Consider the following 20071-nt stretch of genomic DNA (forward strand, 5'->3'; position numbering starts at 1 on the left):
GTTGGAAGACAAGATGGAGTTGATTCTGAATTATCTCCAAATCGTGTTGAAGGTGGAAGTAAAGTTAAAGATTGTATTTTGGTGTTATTTGTTGGGTTTTCGTTGTTTGTTTCGTTTGTAGCCATTATGGTGAGTTTGATGAAGTAGGTTTTCACCCGTAGATTGCAATTTGTGGGAAAAAAATTTGGTGAAGTAGTGCGTGAAAGTTGGGGAAGAATTATAGTGTTCAAATCAATGTAATTTGATTTTGATTTATGTGCTCTAAGTACCGAATCTTAAGTCTTAATTTTTGAAGTTTCAAGTTTGTTTCGGATATTTCTAAATTGAGTAATGAAATTAATCATGGCATGAGTGAATGGTTTTTTCTTCAATGGGTATGAAATGGATACGACATGTACTCATCGAAAAAAAAACAGTTCACTAGTTAGAGAATGGGCTGGAGATGTTACTGAAATGAATCTTGTTGAAATAATATCGGATGTAGTACTCGACTTAATCAACACAAATAATATCATATGAAGTACTAGGACAACAAGGAAGAAATAATATCATATTTGATACCCAATAAATAATATCATATTTGATACCTGATAGTTGTATCCGGTGTAGTCCCAAATTTAATATCATATTGGGTTTGAAGAAATATCAATTGCAGTCCCTAGTAGATAGGGATGTCAATCGGGCCGGCCCATCGGGTTTCGGGCCAATCGGATACGGGCTAATCGGGTTGTGATTTCTTTCGGGTTATTAAAGTTCAACCCTAACCCTAAAAGCTCGAGTTTCAGGCTAGCCCAGCGGGTTAATCGGGTTGCTACCGATAATATTAACATGCGATCAATCCAATAAAATTACTAATATTCATACAATGTAAAACATTTAATTGTGATATATTTGAGATATGTGCTTTAACTCAATCATAAACATGATCAAATACTAATATTTGAGATATTTCGTAGAATTTAAATGCATGTTTTAGAAATTTAAATATTTTTTTAGTGAATTTGAAGTTTTCAATTTATTTATCAATTATTATATTAATAAAAATTCTATATATAATTTGGTCGTCGCAAGACGGCTAATTGAATTGGCCTTGCAAATGGTGTATTTGATGAATGGCATTACAAATACTGAAACTTTATGATTTTGTTGGTGTAAATCACATACAATCTGTGTTTCTAACCTTCACTATTTGGGTTGCAACTCCTTTTTGTTTGTTTTTGCCCATAGAATAGAAAGGGATGTGCAGATCGATGATGATTTTGGTATGCATTTATGTAGGATTGCATGCATAACTTAGGAGTACTGATGTACTTAAACCTTCATATGTTAAAACTAATATCTTTTTGTGGCATCCACTATGGCCAGATTACTACTAGTATGCAGTATGATATTATTTTGTGTAGTAGTGTTTGCAATCTTCAGATATTAGTACCAAAGATGATATTATTCTCTGAAATGAATGTGACCGAGAATCTGATATTACAATTTCCCTTTGTACTAAAGATGATACTATTTTCAAAACCAAATATGCATTAGTTGATAAAGATGATATTATTTTCCAAACCAAATATGATATTAGTTTCGAACTGATATTGGTATTGTATATGATATGTCTAATTCGATCAGTACCCAGTGATCATCCAAATATGCGTTCAAATCATCCAACTTCCAACGAACTCATTGAACTTATTGAACCCTACATTATCAACCAATATAAACACCTACACAACCCAATACATACGCCTAAACACAAAAAAATGGAGAAAAGCAGAAATCCAAACACACACATTGGTGGAAAAAAGTCTGAAGAAAAGCTGAGAAGTATCTTTGCAAGGCTAAAGCGTCCCAAAATGCAAACGAAACTAGATTTCCAGCATTAGTTAATTGCCAGACGTTGGACATTTCGAGTGAAAATGCTTATTTCATACTTCTACTTCGGACAGAGTGGTTTTCATATTCTCTTTTTTATTCATAGAAAGAGTAAAAAAAATCAAACTAAAATATCACAACCTTCAAACCTTCAAAATTAATAAAATTCCCAACTTACACCTTACAAACACATAATCAAATAAAATTCACGCCAACATAATATTTCCCCAAAACTCACTAACTGCAGTCTATCTACCAAATCAACTTCGTCGGCCTCTCCCCCAACTCCCACCTTGGCGCCGAATCTGCCAAACCAAGTTAAAAACTACACAATTCGGATAACACCACCGAAACCTTTGCCCTTTTTCTACCAACAATCCATTTTAGTTGAGATGTTGCATCGACTTTTGCAGAATAAGAGAGATGGAGGAGAGAAGGTGAGAGAGAGATGGAGGAGATAGATACTTCAGAATCAACTTCGTCTTCTATCCTAACTTCGTCTTCTATTCCAAATTCGTCTTCACGCCCACCAATGCTCAACCAAGTAATTGCAGCCTTCAAAATCCACCAAAAATACAACATTCTATTTGATTTCTTTCTTGAGTCGAGATGTTTTCTCGACTTTTGCAGAAGGAAGGAAGGGGAGGAAGAAGAAGGGAAGAGAAGAAAGATGGAGGAGAGAAGGTGAGAGAGAGAGAATGAGAGAGAGAGTTATTAATATAAGGAGACAACCTGACCTGCACAATTATTAAATGCTCTGACAACTGAAAAAGTGAATTATTTGAACTTCCGAAAATGCCCAAACCCCTAAAAGGGTAGTTTCGGTACGAAACAGTGAAAAAGGACCAATTTTGAGATAAACGCTTAGTCCAGGATTGTCTGGGGATATTTTTAAAGTCCAGGGCTGTCTGGCGAGATAAAAGCATAGTCCAGAGACTATTTTTGTAGTTCACTCTAAATAAAAAGGTTATTACTTTAGTACATAAACATAATTTTCGAAAATATTAGTTATGTTTATTTAGTATACCCTCAGTCCTAAGATAATTGAATCTTATTCCCTTTTAATTGGTCTAAATTAGTTGAGTCATTTTTTTTTAATTTTTGTTATCACCTATCAAACTTAATTCTCTCTTCATCTTTTCACACTTTATTTTCTGTCTTACTTTACTTTCCACACTTAAACATTTAACACATTAAATTTTTAAATCTCGTGCCCATAAGAAATGCCCTTAATACAGGAGAATATCTCGGTCAAAATTCATGATGCTATTTATAAAATTTGAGTAATAAGTAGTATTACGAACTTTAGGTTTGGTCAAGGATATATACTATTCCATCGTTCAAATGTACTTGAATCGCATTGTTTTTTGGGTTGTTCTAAGTAGTTGAGTAATTTTTTTTTGACAAATTTTCTGTCTTCTCTCATACTTTACTCTCTCTTCATTCTCTTACTTTTTTCTCTTCATTTCTCTTATTCTACTTTTTTTATATATATATTTTGACTTTTAAATACCAATTTTTTAAATCCATTGTCCAAAAGAAATGTTTTAACTACCTTGGGTTAATATTTTCTTTTTAATTTTATTTAATGTAAATATGAGGATTATAAATCTTTTGAAACGATTGGTGTGTTTAGCTAAAGAGGAAGGTAGTTTAGGGTTCAATTTATGAAATTATATTTTGTGGCAAATGGACTCAGTAGCCAAACAGCCCCCAATAGCGCCGACTTCAAAGCCATCGATTTTCTATAAATAGGCCCTTCAACCCCCAATTCTCTTCTTTTGTTTCAGAGCCGCCTCCTCCTTCAGAGATGAGCGCAGCGTGAAAAAAATGCACCATTTTTCAAAAACCCAAAAAAACCAATTACTTAACTGAAACCGTGGAAATCTTGATTGTACTGAATAACCATATTTGTTTCTAATTTTGGATTTTTTAGCTAGCATCACAAATCCCAATCGAAAACCCTAGGGTACAATCTCCGGTGTCGCAATGGATCTGCGCTTCCCCTTCTCGCCGGCAGAGGTCGCGAAAGTCCGCCTTGTCCAATTCGGCATACTCAGCCCCGATGAGATTGTAATTCCCAACTATTCCAGTGTTTTGAGCTTTCAGGTTCAGTTTTAAGTGTGCGTTATTGAGTTGGAATCGGTTGGTGATGGAATCCTGTTTTATTGTGTGTTTTGTAGAGACAAATGTCGGTTGTGCATATAGAGCACAGCGAGACGACGGAAAGAGGCAAGCCGAAGATCGGTGGTTTGAGCGACCCGCGTTTGGGGACGATTGATCGAAAGATGAAGTGCGAGACTTGTATGGCCAACATGGCTGACTGTCCTGGTCATTTTGGTCACCTTGAGCTCGCAAAACCTATGTTTCACATTGGGTTCATGAAGATTGTGCTCAGTATTCTCCGCAGTGTCTGCTTCAATTGCTCCAAGATTTTAGCTGATGAGGTATTATACATTGCCCAAGTAGCTAGATTGAAGTTTATGGATGGTGGGGCGCCTTCTGTTTAACTAGTAGTACGAATTTGTATACTATATTTCCTGGCCTGAGTAGCATACTGTGACTTTTTTACGATTGGTGTAGCATATGCTGGAGTAGCGGAAAATGATAGTTTCATGTATATACTCGGATACTAGTGTGTCAGACTTCGGTCTTATTCCTTTTGAAATTGAAAGGATAGTAAGACTTCTGCATGGCAATAATCCAATTTTAGGCTGTCTTCCATAACCGTGTTACTTTTATAGAGATGCATATTGGTAAACTAGAAGCAGTTTGAGGCATTTTATGATCTAGATGCATCTCCGAGTCCCTAGGCTAGGAGCTTGCTGTCTGTAAAAGAGTAATTTTTGTTAGTGCCTGAATATTATACTTATCAGATCTCATGGTTACAAAATTACTCGCAACTATCATTTTCTTTTGCAATATATTTTAATCCTCTTTAATCTTTCTAGGAGGAACCAAAGTTCAAGCAAGCAATGAGAATTAGAAACCCTAAAAATAGGTTAAAGAAGATATTAGATGCCTGCAAAAACAAATCCAAATGTGAAGGAGGTGATGAGATTGATGTACGAGATCAAGATTCTGATGAACCTGTGAAGAAGTCTCGGGGTGGATGTGGTGCTCAGCAACCAAAGATTTCTATAGATGGGATGAAGATGGTTGCTGAATACAAGGCTCAGAAGAAGAAAAGTGATGATCAGGATCAGATGCCTGAACCTGTTGAAAGGAAACAACAACTCTCTGCGGAGAAGGTATCGTGTATCATAAATCTCCAGAGAATGGGGAAATTCAAACTTTCATTCTAACCTGAATAATTTGATAGGATGGTTCATGTGTTAATCCCAACAATCTCTATTTCTTTTTTGTTTCAGGTGCTTAGCATATTGAAGAGAATTACTGATGAAGATTGTCAGTTGTTGGGCTTGAATCCAAAATATGCTCGCCCTGACTGGATGATTCTTCAAGTTCTTCCAATCCCTCCTCCTCCAGTTAGGCCTTCTGTGATGATGGATACTTCTTCCCGGAGCGAGGCATGTCTTCTCCTTTAGATCTATGCAATTTATGGGACTTAAATTAACCCTAATTGGTAGACTTCTTTAGCGTTCCTATGGGTCAGTTCAGTGTGTCAGGTTCTGCTCAATGAAAACTGATCAAGTCAATTATTTGCAAGGTTCCTCAGATTGCTGCTTTTAACTTGCAGGAGGATCTAATGTTTGAGTCAATTTATGCAGGATGATTTAACTCATCAACTGGCCATGATCATTAGGCACAATGAGAATTTAAAGAGGCAGGAGCGGAATGGGGCTCCTGCACACATCATCTCAGAGTTTGCACAGTTGCTGCAGTTTCATGTGGCTACATACTTTGACAATGATTTACCTGGTCAACCAAGAGTATGGTTATTTTTTTTTTCCAGTATATTGAGACTGTGGATGCAGGTCATAAAACACCATTTGTCTAACGAGTGAAGTATCTCTATATACTTCAGGCTACCCAAAGATCTGGCAGACCCATTAAATCAATATGTAGTAGGCTCAAGGCAAAAGAAGGTAGGATAAGAGGCAACTTGATGGGTAAGCGGGTAGATTTTTCGGCTCGGACTGTGATCACACCTGACCCAACAATCAACATTGACCAGCTGGGTGTGCCTTGGAGTATTGCCTTAAATCTTACATATCCTGAAACTGTAACTCCATATAACATTGAAAGGTTACCATTCTTGCCATATTTCTTGATATTGATCATTCTATACTTTTTGGTAATTCGTTTTAACCAGATCTTGACATTGAAAATAGATTGAAAGAGCTTGTGGAATATGGACCCCATCCTCCCCCTGGTAAAACTGGCGCAAAATATATTATTAGGGATGATGGACAGAGGCTTGATCTCCGGTACTTGAAAAAGAGCAGTGATCAGCATCTGGAACTTGGATACAAGGTGAGACACCCAGCAATATAATTGAGAATGATCAAGCAGTGGATTCCTTATGACACCTGATTTTTTTTATTTGATGGTATAGGTTGAGCGACACTTAAATGATGGAGACTTTGTCCTGTTCAATCGGCAACCGAGTCTCCATAAAATGTCCATTATGGGCCACAGAATCAAGATTATGCCTTATTCAACTTTCCGCTTAAATTTATCTGTCACTTCACCCTACAATGCTGATTTTGATGGAGATGAAATGAATATGCACGTGCCTCAGTCATTTGAAACTAGAGCCGAAGTTTTGGAACTAATGATGGTTCCAAAATGTATTGTGTCACCTCAAGCCAATCGACCTGTAATGGGAATTGTGCAGGATTCACTATTAGGTTGTCGCAAAATTACTAAGAGAGATACATTTATTGAGAAGGTAGCATCTGATGTTCTTTTATGTGAATTTTAGGTAAATGTTCTGTGTATATTCAGTCTGAAATCCCTGTCTATGTGCAGGATGTTTTTATGAATATCCTAATGTGGTGGGAGGATTTTGACGGCAAAGTACCTGCTCCAACAATTCTGAAACCTAAGCCTCTTTGGACTGGGAAACAAGTATTTAATTTAATCATACCAAGACAGATAAATCTATTAAGGTATTCAGCATGGCATCAAGAAACTGAAAAGGGATTTATTACTCCGGGAGATACTCAAGTACGTATAGAAAAAGGGGAGTTACTTTCAGGCACCCTATGCAAGAAAACACTCGGGTCATCTAGTGGAAGTCTCATACATGTTATTTGGTACGTTTTTTAAGGCATTTCTTAGCACTATACTACCATTTCAGTATTTGATGGGTTTTGAAATTGAAGCTATTGTTTCTCAAACACACCCGCCCAACTTATGAATATGTATGAATTGGGGGTGATTGGGGTCCACATACTGAAGATTCAAGTAGCATACTGTCAAAATGGGGAGAGTTGGGTTGGGTCAAATGGTGGTCATCAACATGTTTTGTTCAACTCGAAATTTAAGAGCAAATACATAACTTTCACTTTTATAGTCTTAAAAATCATGATATCTTAACTTGGTCCATTGCACTAGGGTCAAAGGGACAACAGCCAAATGCATGTAAAGAAATTAAAGGAAGCTGGTGTCTACTTTTTTTTTTATATCCGATCTCACAATATGTTGATTGAAGAAGTAATGCTTTGTTTTAAAAAGAACTTCCTTGAATTGCCAATAAATCCCCTTTTCTCTTTTCAACACCAAAAAAAAGTCTCCTTTTGGGACTAAACTACATGCTTTTCAATAGCAGGCAATGGACTCTATCCGTCTCCATGCTTGCACTCTCGTAGATGACAGAAAAATAAATGCCTTTGTCAAGAAAGTGTGTTCCTTAATCCCTTTGGAAATGGTTAAAAAGTGGGCGGTTAATTTTCTCCAAAAGTTTAGAACTACAAGAGGATCTTGTTGGTGAACTCTGTAGTTCCCTAACAATTCAGCTTTTGTATACGCCAATCTTCTTCCACTTTTATTAGCTCCTGTGTTGAATATTATAGCATGTGACATCAAAACATATGACATAGTCCATGAAATCATGAGTCCATAATAATCGAGTTAAAGCTCATGAAAGATTATTTTTTCTTATTTATGTGTTTAATAAAGTATACTGATCTCAGGGAAGAAGTTGGTCCAGATGCCGCACGGAAATTTTTGGGACATACACAATGGCTTGTCAATTATTGGCTTTTGCAGAATGCTTTTAGCATGGGAATTGGTGATACCATTGCTGATCATGATACAATGACAAAGATCTCTGAAACTATTAACACAGCTAAGAATGAGGTGAATGAGCTTATCAGGGCTGCACAAGAAAAGCAATTGGAGGCTGAGCCAGGAAGAACAATGATGGAATCGTTTGAGAACAGAGTTAACCAGGTTTGTTGAAACATGTGATTTCCTTGCTGCAGCCTGATGAATCCTGATATATGTTTTGTGCCTTCAGGTGTTGAATAAGGCTCGTGATGATGCTGGAAGCAGTGCTCAGAAGAGCTTGGCAGAAAGTAACAACCTCAAAGCTATGGTCACTGCAGGATCTAAGGGAAGTTTCATCAATATTTCTCAGATGACCGCGTGTGTGGGCCAGCAGAATGTTGAAGGCAAGCGGATTCCTTTTGGTTTTGTGGATCGCACACTTCCACACTTCACCAAAGATGATTATGGTCCAGAGAGTCGTGGTTTTGTGGAGAACTCATATCTCCGAGGGCTGTCTCCTCAAGAGTTCTTTTTCCATGCCATGGGTGGTAGGGAAGGTCTCATTGACACTGCAGTGAAAACTTCTGAGACTGGATATATTCAGAGGCGACTGGTGAAGGCTATGGAAGATATCATGGTTAAGTATGATGGGACTGTTAGAAATTCCTTAGGTGATGTCATTCAGTTTCTGTATGGGGAAGATGGTATGGATGCAGTTTGGATCGAATCACAACCTTTAGAATCACTGAAGTTGAAGAAATTGGATTTCAGTGACATGTACAAATATGAGATTGATCACCCAAATTGGAATCCTAATTATATGTTGCCTGAAGCTGTGGAAGATCTGAAAACGATTCGCGAAATCCGCAGTGTGTTTGATGCAGAGGTTCAGAAACTTGAAGCTGATAGGTATCTACTTGGAACAGAGATTGCCACCACCGGTGACAATTCTTGGCCCCTCCCTGTTAACATCAAGAGGCTTGTTTTGAATGCACAGAAGACCTTTAGAGTTGATTTCCGGAGACCCTCTGATATTCATCCAATGGAGATTGTAGAAGCTGTTGATAAGTTGCAAGAAAGGCTTAAGGTGGTTGTTGGTGATGATTATCTGAGTTTGGAAGCACAGAAGAATGCTACTCTTTTCTTCAACATATTGCTTCGTAGTGCTTTAGCAAGCAAAAGGGTACTGAAGGAGTACAGACTTACCCGTGAGGCTTTTGACTGGGTAATTGGCGAGATAGAATCTCGTTTTCTTCAGTCACTTGTTGCTGCTGGAGAAATGATAGGATGTGTTGCTGCACAATCCATTGGTGAACCTGCTACACAGATGACTCTCAATACATTTCACTATGCTGGTGTGAGTGCTAAGAATGTTACTTTAGGTGTACCAAGGTTGAGGGAGATTATTAATGTTGCTAAGAAAATTAAAACACCCTCTCTCTCGGTATACCTGAAGCCTGGTGTAAGCAAAACTAAGGAGAAGGCCAAAAATGTCCAGTGCGCTCTGGAGTATACAACTTTGCGGAGTGTAACACAAGCAACAGAGGTATGGTACGATCCAGATCCTACGAGCACTATTATTGAGGAAGATGTTGAATTTGTGAAGTCTTACTATGAGATGCCAGATGAAGTGATTGACCCTGACAAAGTCTCTCCGTGGCTGCTTCGCATAGAGTTAAACAGAGAAATGATGGTGGATAAGAAACTCAGCATGGCTGATATTGCAGAGAAGATTACTGCCGAATTTGATGATGATCTGTCATGCATATTTAATGATGATAATGCTGAAAAGCTTATCCTTCGTATTCGTATTATGAATGAGGAAGCCCCTAAGGGTGAGTTAAATGATGAATCGGCTGAGGATGATGTTTTCCTGAAAAAGATTGAGGGTAACATGCTCACAGAAATGGCTCTTCGGGGAATACCAGATATCAATAAGGTGTTCATAAAGAATGGCAAGGTGAATAAGTTTGATGAAAATGAAGGTTTTAAGGCTGAGAATGAATGGATGCTTGACACAGAAGGTGTTAATCTTTTAGCTGTCATTTGCCATGAAGATGTAGATGCAAGTAGGACAACAAGCAATCACTTGATTGAAGTTATTGAAGTTCTTGGCATCGAGGCAGTTCGCAAAGCATTGCTTGATGAGCTGCGTGTTGTCATATCATTTGATGGGTCTTATGTTAACTATAGACATTTGGCAATATTGTGTGATACCATGACATATCGTGGTCACTTGATGGCTATCACTCGTCATGGTATTAATCGCAATGATACTGGCCCCATGATGAGATGTTCCTTTGAAGAAACAGTGGACATTCTACTTGATGCTGCTGTGTATGCAGAAACTGATTACCTCAGGGGTGTCACTGAGAATATCATGTTAGGTCAGCTTGCACCTATTGGCACAGGTGATTGTGCCTTGTATATGAACGAAGAGATGCTAAAACAAGCTATTGAGATCCCTCTGCCCAGTTATATGGAAGGTGGTCTGGAGTTTGGCATGACTCCTGGCCGTTCGCCTATATCAGGGACCCCATATCATGATGGCATGATGTCACCAAATTATATGCTGAGTCCAAATCTTCGATTATCTCCTGTTTCTGATGCTCAGTTTTCTCCATATGTGGGTGGGATGGCATTTTCTCCCACGTCCTCTCCAGGGTACAGCCCTTCATCTCCCGGATACAGCCCTTCATCTCCTGGATACAGCCCTACTTCTCCTGGTTACAGCCCTACTTCCCCTGGTTACAGCCCTACTTCCCCTACATATAGTCCTAGTTCTCCTGGATATAGCCCTACAAGCCCTGCATATTCTCCCACCAGCCCATCTTATTCGCCAACATCCCCTTCCTACAGCCCTACATCTCCCAGCTACAGCCCAACATCTCCCAGCTACAGCCCAACTTCTCCGAGCTACAGCCCAACTTCTCCAGCATACAGCCCAACGTCACCTGCGTACAGCCCAACGTCTCCAGCTTACAGCCCCACATCACCCTCGTACAGCCCCACCTCACCCTCGTACAGCCCCACCTCACCCTCGTACAGCCCCACCTCACCCTCGTACAGCCCTACCTCACCCTCGTACAGCCCTACCTCACCCTCATACAGCCCCACCTCACCCTCATACAGCCCCACCTCACCTGCCTACAGCCCTACTTCACCTGGATACAGTCCCACCTCACCAACCTACAGTCCAACCTCACCAAGTTACAATCCTTCAGCAAGGTACAGCCCTTCACAGGCATATTCACCAACAAGTCCAAAAATCACACCTTCAAGTCCATACAGTCCATCTTCTCCAAGTTACAGGTAACTTCTGATAAACCTTATTTAAATGTTTGCTCTTCAAGATTGCTAACAGATATAGGCTTGCCTAAATGTATTAGACAATGCTTCTATCCTGGATTGTCCACATGAGAAACTGGGTAAATTGTTGCCTCGAATTTATTTGGTGGTGCCTTAGTAGAAAAGTGAGTTTTCTTGGAGGATAAATCATAATCACTAGTAACTGGCTTTTCAGTATTCTCATGGGATCATATTCTTTTTAGAACAACTCATAGTTAATTATCATGGTTGATTACACAGGTTGACCCCTGCTTTGTTTTGTTCTCTTTTGTTTTATTTTCCTGACAATATGGGATGTATTCTAAATTAGTGAAACTCTCTTTCAAATACTACTGTTATTTAGTGAAATTTGAACTCCCTTTCAAATGCTACCGTAATTTAGTGAAATTTGATTTGTGGCCTGACAATATATATTTTTTTGTATTGCAGCCCAACATCACCATCATATTCTCCTTCTAGTCCAAGTTACAGTCCAAGCAGGTATATTCATCATTGCTTACTTTGTTCCATCCCGTTTTCAGCATACTTAACCATGTTGGTACAGATTGCTTTCTGTGAGTGTATTGTTCACATTACTAGTGTAAATGAACTAACAATTGGAAAGTGGAATTAAATGGGACACTCTAATCCAATTATTACCGAATGGTAATTACTGGATTAGCCTTGACACAAAATCATAAAAGAGATCCAATCTGGCTTCCAACATAACACCAATTCAACTGTTTTACATGAATACTACCTCCGTCCCATTATAGGAGTCCACATCTGACTCAGCATGGATTTTAAGAAATGTAAAGAAAAGTGGGTTGAAAAAGTTAGTGGAGTATGGATCCCACTTTTATATAGTATTAGTCTTATAATGAATGTGAGTGAAATGAGTTAGTGGAATGTGGGGATTGCTTACCATTTATAGTAAAAGTGAAAATGGACTCTTATTATGGGACGGACTAAAATGGCGAAAGTGTACTCTTATTGTGGGACGGAGGTAGTATTGTATCCCTTTGTTTGGCATCCAAAAGAACCCTATCTATAACAACTACCAAAAACGTTTATCGTCGGGGTATGTTGGTGGATCTTAGTACTGTTCTTGACTTATTGTTTATGATTGATTCATAGGAGTCAATTATATATATATCTAACCTCCTTCCTCAACATGTTATCTTTACATGACTGATACTGTTACTATTATTTAAACATTGTTAGTACATTAAAGCACTTCACAATTAGCTCCAGGCTTCTGGTGAATACTTTTGCCACAAGCATAAACCTACACTGCAATATTGTTTACAGAATGAACTTTCCAACTAACTGGTGAAATGTGATTTTTTAGCCCATACAGTTCAGGAGGAAATGCAGGCTATAGTCCAAGCTCTCCACAGTATAGGTGAGTGCCTAAATAGTCACTGTAAGATCAAATGCTATTTGAACTTATTGGAGTCTGTTGTGCTCATACGATTTTTCTTTGTTTGGCTCGTCTCCAGCCCCAGCGGTGGATACTCCCCCAGTGCGCCAGGGTACTCCCCATCATCTGCCAGCCAATTCTCTACCCAAATGGATGACAAAGATAACAAGAGTGTGAAGGATGACAAGGGCAATCAATAAATTGCAGTAAGGTTTCTTGACCTTGTGAATTCTTGATCCTATACGTTTTTTTTGGTTATAGGAGAATATTATCCATACATATGAATGCCATTTTGCCGAGTTGCAGGCCATTACCACTTGGATATTTAACATTTATGATTTCGGATTCATCTCTACTTGTATATCTAAGATTTGTTGTCTTGGTGAATCTCTTACTTTTGAGTACATAATTGTGTTAACAGACAGCTAAGAATCTATAATCAGCTTCATTTGTTGCAGGTATTTTGGCATTTCTCTAGCATTGTGTCTCCAAGTTTACCGGTTCAAGTGTGTGTATGTATGAGCCAAATATGTTGGTGATCGCCCGCTCTGATAGCGAGATTGATTGCTACAGTTATTTGCCTAGCTCTGCTGTAATTGTAAGAGAACAAATGTTCAAATTTGAATCTATAGTGGATCTCTCTGTGATTTTATTGGGAACACTTTTCCTACAAAATCAGTAGAAACATTATTTTAGGAGAATCATACTTAAATTTAGGTTGCACGTAAAGCATTTATTTTAACTAAATTCATTGTACTGGAAGCTGTGATATGTGGCTTCTCAACTAATCCTAAGTCGATTTGGATTTGCAACTTTGTTTGTTTGAAACCGTGGTCTTGTCGGTATCGATTCAAATGAAAGTTATGATCTCACTGTTGAATGAATATTGTTTTAAACTTAAAACCTTTGGATTTGCATAGTTTTTGGATCTTTTGGCTTATTTAATTTGGCGCATGCTATACGATTGGTTATTTAATTTGGCGCATGCTATACGATTGGTTAAAAGATTCTCTGGATTGATGTTAATGGTGGACGACATTGATTTTAATACATAATTAATTAATTAAGAGAGTGCCAAGCAGAAAATTGGTTGGAGTATTATTACTAATAAAGGTGATTGAAGTGTATTATTACAAAATACATTCTATATGTAGTTCATCCAAAAAGGAAAAAGTACACTAAATATCATATTTAAGCTAGTACAAAGTTCATTAAAGATATCTATATGAAAGTGACCAATCTTTGTAATTACGATATCTCATTCCATCAATCGAAAGAGAGCATTATTTGCCCAAAGGAAAGAGGTTGCGCAGAAGGTCATTGAGATAGCTTTAGGCATGGTCCAATCATATTGGGCGATAGTGAAAACTTATCAATAATGTGAAGATGAGCGTGAAGATTAAACGTGATTTGGCGTATCCAGAGTTTTTGATTTGGGGTACGAATTATATAACAAATAATTATTATAAATAAAGTAATATTGACTATAAAAATAATTTAAATAGTAAGAATTTTTTTATATGAAGTACGAGTTGTATTAAAAATAATACTCCATCCATCCCACTTTAGGAGTCTCGGTTTACCATTTTAGTCCGTCCTATATTAGGAGTTTCGGTGACAATAGGCCCTATATTTCACTAACCTTATTTCATTCACACTTTATTATAAGATTATTATATAAAAATGGGACCCACATTCCACTATCATTTTTCACCAACTTTTCTTTATATTTTTTAAAACGCATACCAAATTCAAATGGAACTCCTAAAGTGGGACGGAGAAGTATTACCTAAAATGTTAAAAATAAGAATTTCATATTAAAAGATAAAAGCAATAAAAAAAACTAGTAAGATTTTTTTTATTTGAAGTACGAGTTACGTTTCTTAAAATGATAAAAAAATAGATTATCAATATAATATATGAAGCAATTAAAATAAATGAAATAACAAACATAATAGGGAAAATCAAAATAATTAAAGTATAGTAAACGATCCTAATATGTATAAAATAAAACAGGAGCGCAAACTAAACATTAATTACTGGAGTACGAAAATGTTAGTAGGAGTGCAAATAATTAACTAACTAAAAAAACTAACAAAAATGAAAATGTTACCACTGGAGCACCACGCTTTGATGTAGTATTGAATTTTGGGGTTGTTCCCACTTGCATACGCCGTTGGGAATCGCCCGAGACAGTGCAACTCAAGGTGCTGTACCTCAATTCTTGTTGGAATCTATGCCCGGTCAATGGACTTTGACCAATTATAATTTCAATGAGACATTTAATTTTGTAAAATTAAATGATATAGTATCGATCTACGTTCGGAGTAGATGACCGTGGTATATTTATTTTCTCAAATCCGATTCCCGGTGAGTGAGAAATAATTGTTTAAAGTTGTGCAAAAATTGCAAACTTAATAAGCTATGAGAGGAGATTAGGGAATAATTAAGAGAGTTAATTATCCCACATTGAAAGTTTCAACCTTATTAAACTAGTATTTAATAAGAAGGATTATTACATGTAATAATTATAGTGGACTAAGATGGGTTGTAAGAGCCCACACGCGCGCACCGCCCGCCCCGCCGCGAGCCGCGTGCCGCGCGCCCGTGCCCTTGTCCTTGGACTTGGACTTGGACTTGGCAATTGGTCTTTGGGCTGTTCTTTGGCCTGGTCGTGGGCTTGGTCCTTGGGCCTAGTTGCGGGCTTGGCCCAAGTCTAGTGGGTCTAGTTCTTTTTAGACCACCACCGTTTCCACGTCAGCGAGCCAAGCGGGATGCCACCTCGTCAGTATGACGCGGTAAGCCAACGTGGCTGACACGTGAGAGTCCACGTCGTGAACGAATCTAGAAGCTTCTAGACTCAGCCTCTCTAGCTCTGAGCGTGTAACGGCTCGTAACGCCCGAACGTTACAGCTCGTAACCGACGACCGTTACGGTCTGGCATTGATGACAGCCATCAAGGCTGCGTTGACCCCTACAGTGGACTGAGCCTATAAATTGGCTAGCCATTCTAGCATTCTACACATCAGAAAACTAGAATACACTCTGCATCATACACTCTCTTCTCCCTCTGCATTGTTCTTCTTTCGAAGCTCTGCCCTCTCCTCCATCCAGTTCGCCGGAGCTCTGCTGATAGCGGTGCTGCTTCATCAGAGACGTAGCCGTTTTATCTTTGGGGACGAAACGCCAATCCGAAGAGCACTACCGGGGCGTATCTCGTCTTGCGGAAAGAGGCCTCCTCGACTCGGCTATTTCCTTTTACGGTTCATTAGTTTCGAATTTTCCGTTGTAATTTTCGTTTCAGTTCTTCTTGTATTCCTTCTTGTAATCCCTAAATCTCCAACAGTCGCAAGACGAGATATAACTTGCTTTTGAAGGGATCTGGACCTAAAACTGAACCTAAACCTTTCGAAACTATAATCACCTTTGCTGGAGATGTCGACTGAATCCAACACCGCCGCTTCCACCACTCCGGCCACCACCGCCGCCATCATTTCCTCCACCATGGCATCCACCACGATGATGCCAACTCCCGGGCTCTATCCATCTTCATCAACAACCCCTTGGGTGCATACTACTACCCAGGGGCTCACTGGTGGATCTACCTCGAGTGGGTCGGTTGGTTCCACATTTAGTGGTTCCTTCGGATCCTTCAATGGATCGAGTGTCGGGGCCTTCGGGTCTCACACGAATGCGGGGACCTTCGAGTCTCACGCGACTGCTGGGGCCTTCGGGTCTCATGCGAGTGTTGGAACCTTCGGGTTCAACACGGGCTTTGGTTCCTTCGGGACCAATGCGACCATGGCGGGCTCTACGCCCAACATGAATGGTGGGGGCTCTATGCCCAACCATGTTGTTGGCTCCTTCGGGGGCAATGGAATTGGTTCCTTCCAAGGACCAAGTGCGGCACCTTTGGCACCAAGAATGATGCCACCCGCCGAAAAACCACCTAAGTTTGGAGGAGCTGACTTCAAGAGGTGGTACCAAAAGATGTTGTTCTACTTGACAACATTGGGCATCGCCAACTTCCTCACGGAGAACGAGCCGCCCGCGCCAAGTGATCAAGAGACAAGTGTTGAGGTCATGGCGGACTATGAAGCATGGCGCAAAGGAGATTATCTTTGTAAAAATTTTATTCTAAGTGCATTAGATGATAGTTTGTACAATGTATACTCCCTTGTAACCACATCAAAAGAGATGTGGGAAAGCCTAAAAAAGAAGTACAGTGTAGACAATGCTGCCGGTACGGAACATGTTGTAGTATCCAAGTTCATGGACTACAAAATGGTCGACTCTAGACCGGTCATGAAACAAGTTCAAGAGTTCCAAATGATCATCCACGGACTCGTGGCTGAAGGGATGAATTTGCCCGACAACTTTGTGCGGTGCATACTCATTGAGAAGCTTCCTCCTAGTTGGAAGGACTTCAAGCACTATCTCAAGCACAAGCGAAAGAAGATGAGTCTTGAAGACTTGATCGTGAAGCTGCGCATTGAAGCGGATGTGCGCAAGATCGATCACAAGGCTAAGGGCTTTAGCCCACTTGACGCCAAAGCCAACTTGTTGGAGCGGGGCGGACCCTCCAACAAACGCCCCCGCCCAAATCAGAAAGACAAAGGGAAGGGAAAGCAGCCTGCAAAGAAATTTGAAGGCGAGTGCTACAAGTGTGGCAAAGTTGGCCACTTTGCCAAAGACTGCCGCAGCAAGAAGAAGAAGCCGGCAGCCCACGTCGTTGAGAAAGAGTTCAAGGACTGGAATGAAGATGACCTCGTTGCCGTGGTCACTGAAGAAGTCAACATTGTTGACAACAAGGGCGGCTGGTACGTCGACACCGGCGCTACTGCTCATGTTTGCTCCGATAGGAGCAAGTTTGCCTCCTACACCGCTGTTGAAGGGAGGAAGATCAACATGGGGAATCAAGCATCGTCCGAGGTCCTCGGCATTGGCAATGTGATACTCATGATGACATCTGGAGTCACGATCACTTTGAAGGATGTGCTACATGTTCCGGACATCCGCAAGAACCTAGTGACAGGATCAATACTAGTTAATAAGGAGTTTAAACTTGTACTCGAGTCTGATAGGTTTGTTTTGTACAAGTTTGGGAAGTCCCTCGGAAAAGGTTATGTAACCGACGGACTTTTCAAGCTTAGTGTGGCTACGCGCCTTGTTCCAAAGCCTTTGGCTAACAATAATAATAAAGCATCTACTTCCTCTTATTTGACCGAGTCTTCAAATTTGTGGCATTGTAGATTGGGACATGTAAATTCAAAAGCCGTAAAAAGATTAGTAAATTTAGATTTACTAAAGGCAATTGAAGTAGATACCCAAGACAAATGTGAAATATGTCTTGAGGCAAAAATGACTAAGTTACCGTTTCACTCAGTTGAACGAAAAAAAAAACCCCTTGAATTAATTCACACGGATGTATGTGATTTAAAGATGGTGCAAACTAGAAGTGGTAAAAAGTACTTTATCACTTTTATAGATGATTGCACAAGATATTGCTATATTTATCTTTTAAGAAGTAAAGATGAAGCAATCGAAGCGTTCAAAAATTATAAGAACGAAGTTGAGAATCAACTTGGTTGTAAAATCAAAGCGATTCGAAGTGATAGAGGAGGCGAGTATGTAGCCCCGTTTGAGGAGTTATGCAACGCAAGTGGTATAATTCATCAAACAACTGCTCCATACTCACCACAATCTAATGGTGTAGCGGAACGCAAAAATCAAACTCTAAAAGAGATGATGAATGCGTTACTACTAAGTTCAGGATTACCCCAGAACATGTGGGGGGAGACTATTTTGACAGCCAACTATATCCTAAACAAAATTCCACTCAAAGGAAAAGACATCACTCCTTATGAATTGTGGAAAGGTAGGAAACCATCCTACAAATACCTCAAAGTGTGGGGGTATTTGGCCAAGGTGATGGTTCCCCCGCCCAAAGAAGTTGCAATTGGCCCTAAAACAGTCGATTGTATCTTCATTGGATATGCACTTAACAGCAGTGCATATAGATTTGTTGTTCACAAGTCTGAAATATCGACTATTACAGTAGGAACAACAATCGAGTCAAGGAATGCCGTATTTCTCGAAAATACATTTCCTTGCAAGGACAAAGAAGAAGTCCCAGTCAATTCCGAGACAAGAATTGAAGATGAGGCCACTAGTTCTAAAACAGTGAATGAAGCCACTAGTTCTAAATCCGCGGATGAAGAGCCTAAATGGCGCAAGCGAGTGAGGCATGATCCAAGTGATGCAGTACTAAGACGTGGTAGTAGGGTCAGAACACCAAAAACATTTGGTCCTGACTACATTGCTTTTATGTTGGATGAAGAGCCAACGTCAATAAAAGTAGCCTTCGATGGCCCAGACGGGTTACATTGGAGAGAAGCTGTTCAAAGCGAAATTGATTCAATTTTGCTAAACCACACTTGGGAGTTGGTCGATTTGCCCGAAGGTGCGAAACCTTTAGGGTGCAACTAGGTGCTTAAAAGAAAATTTAAGGCCGATGGAACAGTGGATAAGTATAAAGCCCGATTAGTAGTAAAGGGTTTTAAACAAAAGGAAGGACATGACTTCTTCGATACCTATTCACCTGCAACGAGGATTACATCTATCCGAGTGCTTCTCGCGATTGCTGCATTGCACAATCTTGAGATTCATCAAATGGATGTTAAGACTGCGTTTCTAAATGGTGAACTAGAGGATGAAATCTATATGGAACAACCCGAAGGGTTTGTAGTGTCCGGACAAGAAAAGAAGGTATGCAAACTAGTTAAGTCCCTCTATGGATTAAAACAAGCGCCGTTGCAATGGCACTTGAAGTTTGATAATGTGATGTTATCAAATGGGTTTAAAATCAACGAGTGTGACAAATGTGTCTATATTAAGAGCACTGATAACGAGTACGTTATAGTGTGTCTCTACGTTGATGACATGTTAATCATGGGTAGTAATACTCAAGTGATTAACGAGACAAAAGCCATGTTAAAGAGAAACTTTGACATGAAAGACATGGGTCTAGTCGATGTAATTCTTGGAATGAAAATTCTAAGAACATCCGATGGAATCATCTTAACCCAATCTCATTATGTTGAGAAGATATTGAAGAAATTCAATGCCTATGATGGCGCGCCGGTTAAGACTCCAATTGAACTCAATGTTCACTTGAGCAAAAACAAGGGCGAACCCGTTACACAAGAAGAATATGCACGGGTCATTGGGTGCATTATGTACTTAACTAATTGCACTCGACCGGACATTGCCTGT

At 39.4% G+C, this 20071-nt stretch overlaps 1 protein-coding gene across 2 annotated transcripts; it reads left to right on the plus strand.

Annotated features, from left to right (window-relative positions):
- The first annotated feature begins 3647 nt into the window (after window positions 1-3647).
- On the plus strand, window positions 3648-13680 carry NRPB1 (RNA polymerase II large subunit). Of its 2 annotated transcripts, none has more exons than XM_048125109.2 (15): window positions 3648-3942; window positions 4053-4316; window positions 4821-5120; window positions 5241-5399; window positions 5601-5762; window positions 5858-6078; window positions 6165-6306; window positions 6389-6724; window positions 6805-7091; window positions 7971-8229; window positions 8297-11358; window positions 11824-11874; window positions 12725-12778; window positions 12876-13002; window positions 13240-13680. In XM_048125109.2, exons 1-14 carry the CDS (start codon window positions 3859-3861, stop codon window positions 12994-12996), a joined length of 5502 nt encoding a protein of 1833 aa, XP_047981066.1. In that variant the 5' UTR covers window positions 3648-3858; the 3' UTR covers window positions 12997-13002; window positions 13240-13680. The 2 variants fall into 2 exon arrangements, with proteins under 2 accessions (XP_047981066.1, XP_047981065.1); XM_048125108.2 differs by having other exon boundaries at window positions 13255-13680.
- Window positions 13681-20071: the final 6391 nt, after the last annotated feature.

The sequence above is a fragment of the Salvia hispanica genome, chromosome 1 (assembly GCF_029641045.1).
Source record: "Salvia hispanica isolate PSC_SH4W2 chromosome 1, Shi_PSC_v1, whole genome shotgun sequence".
Lineage (NCBI taxonomy): Eukaryota > Viridiplantae > Streptophyta > Magnoliopsida > Lamiales > Lamiaceae > Salvia > Salvia hispanica.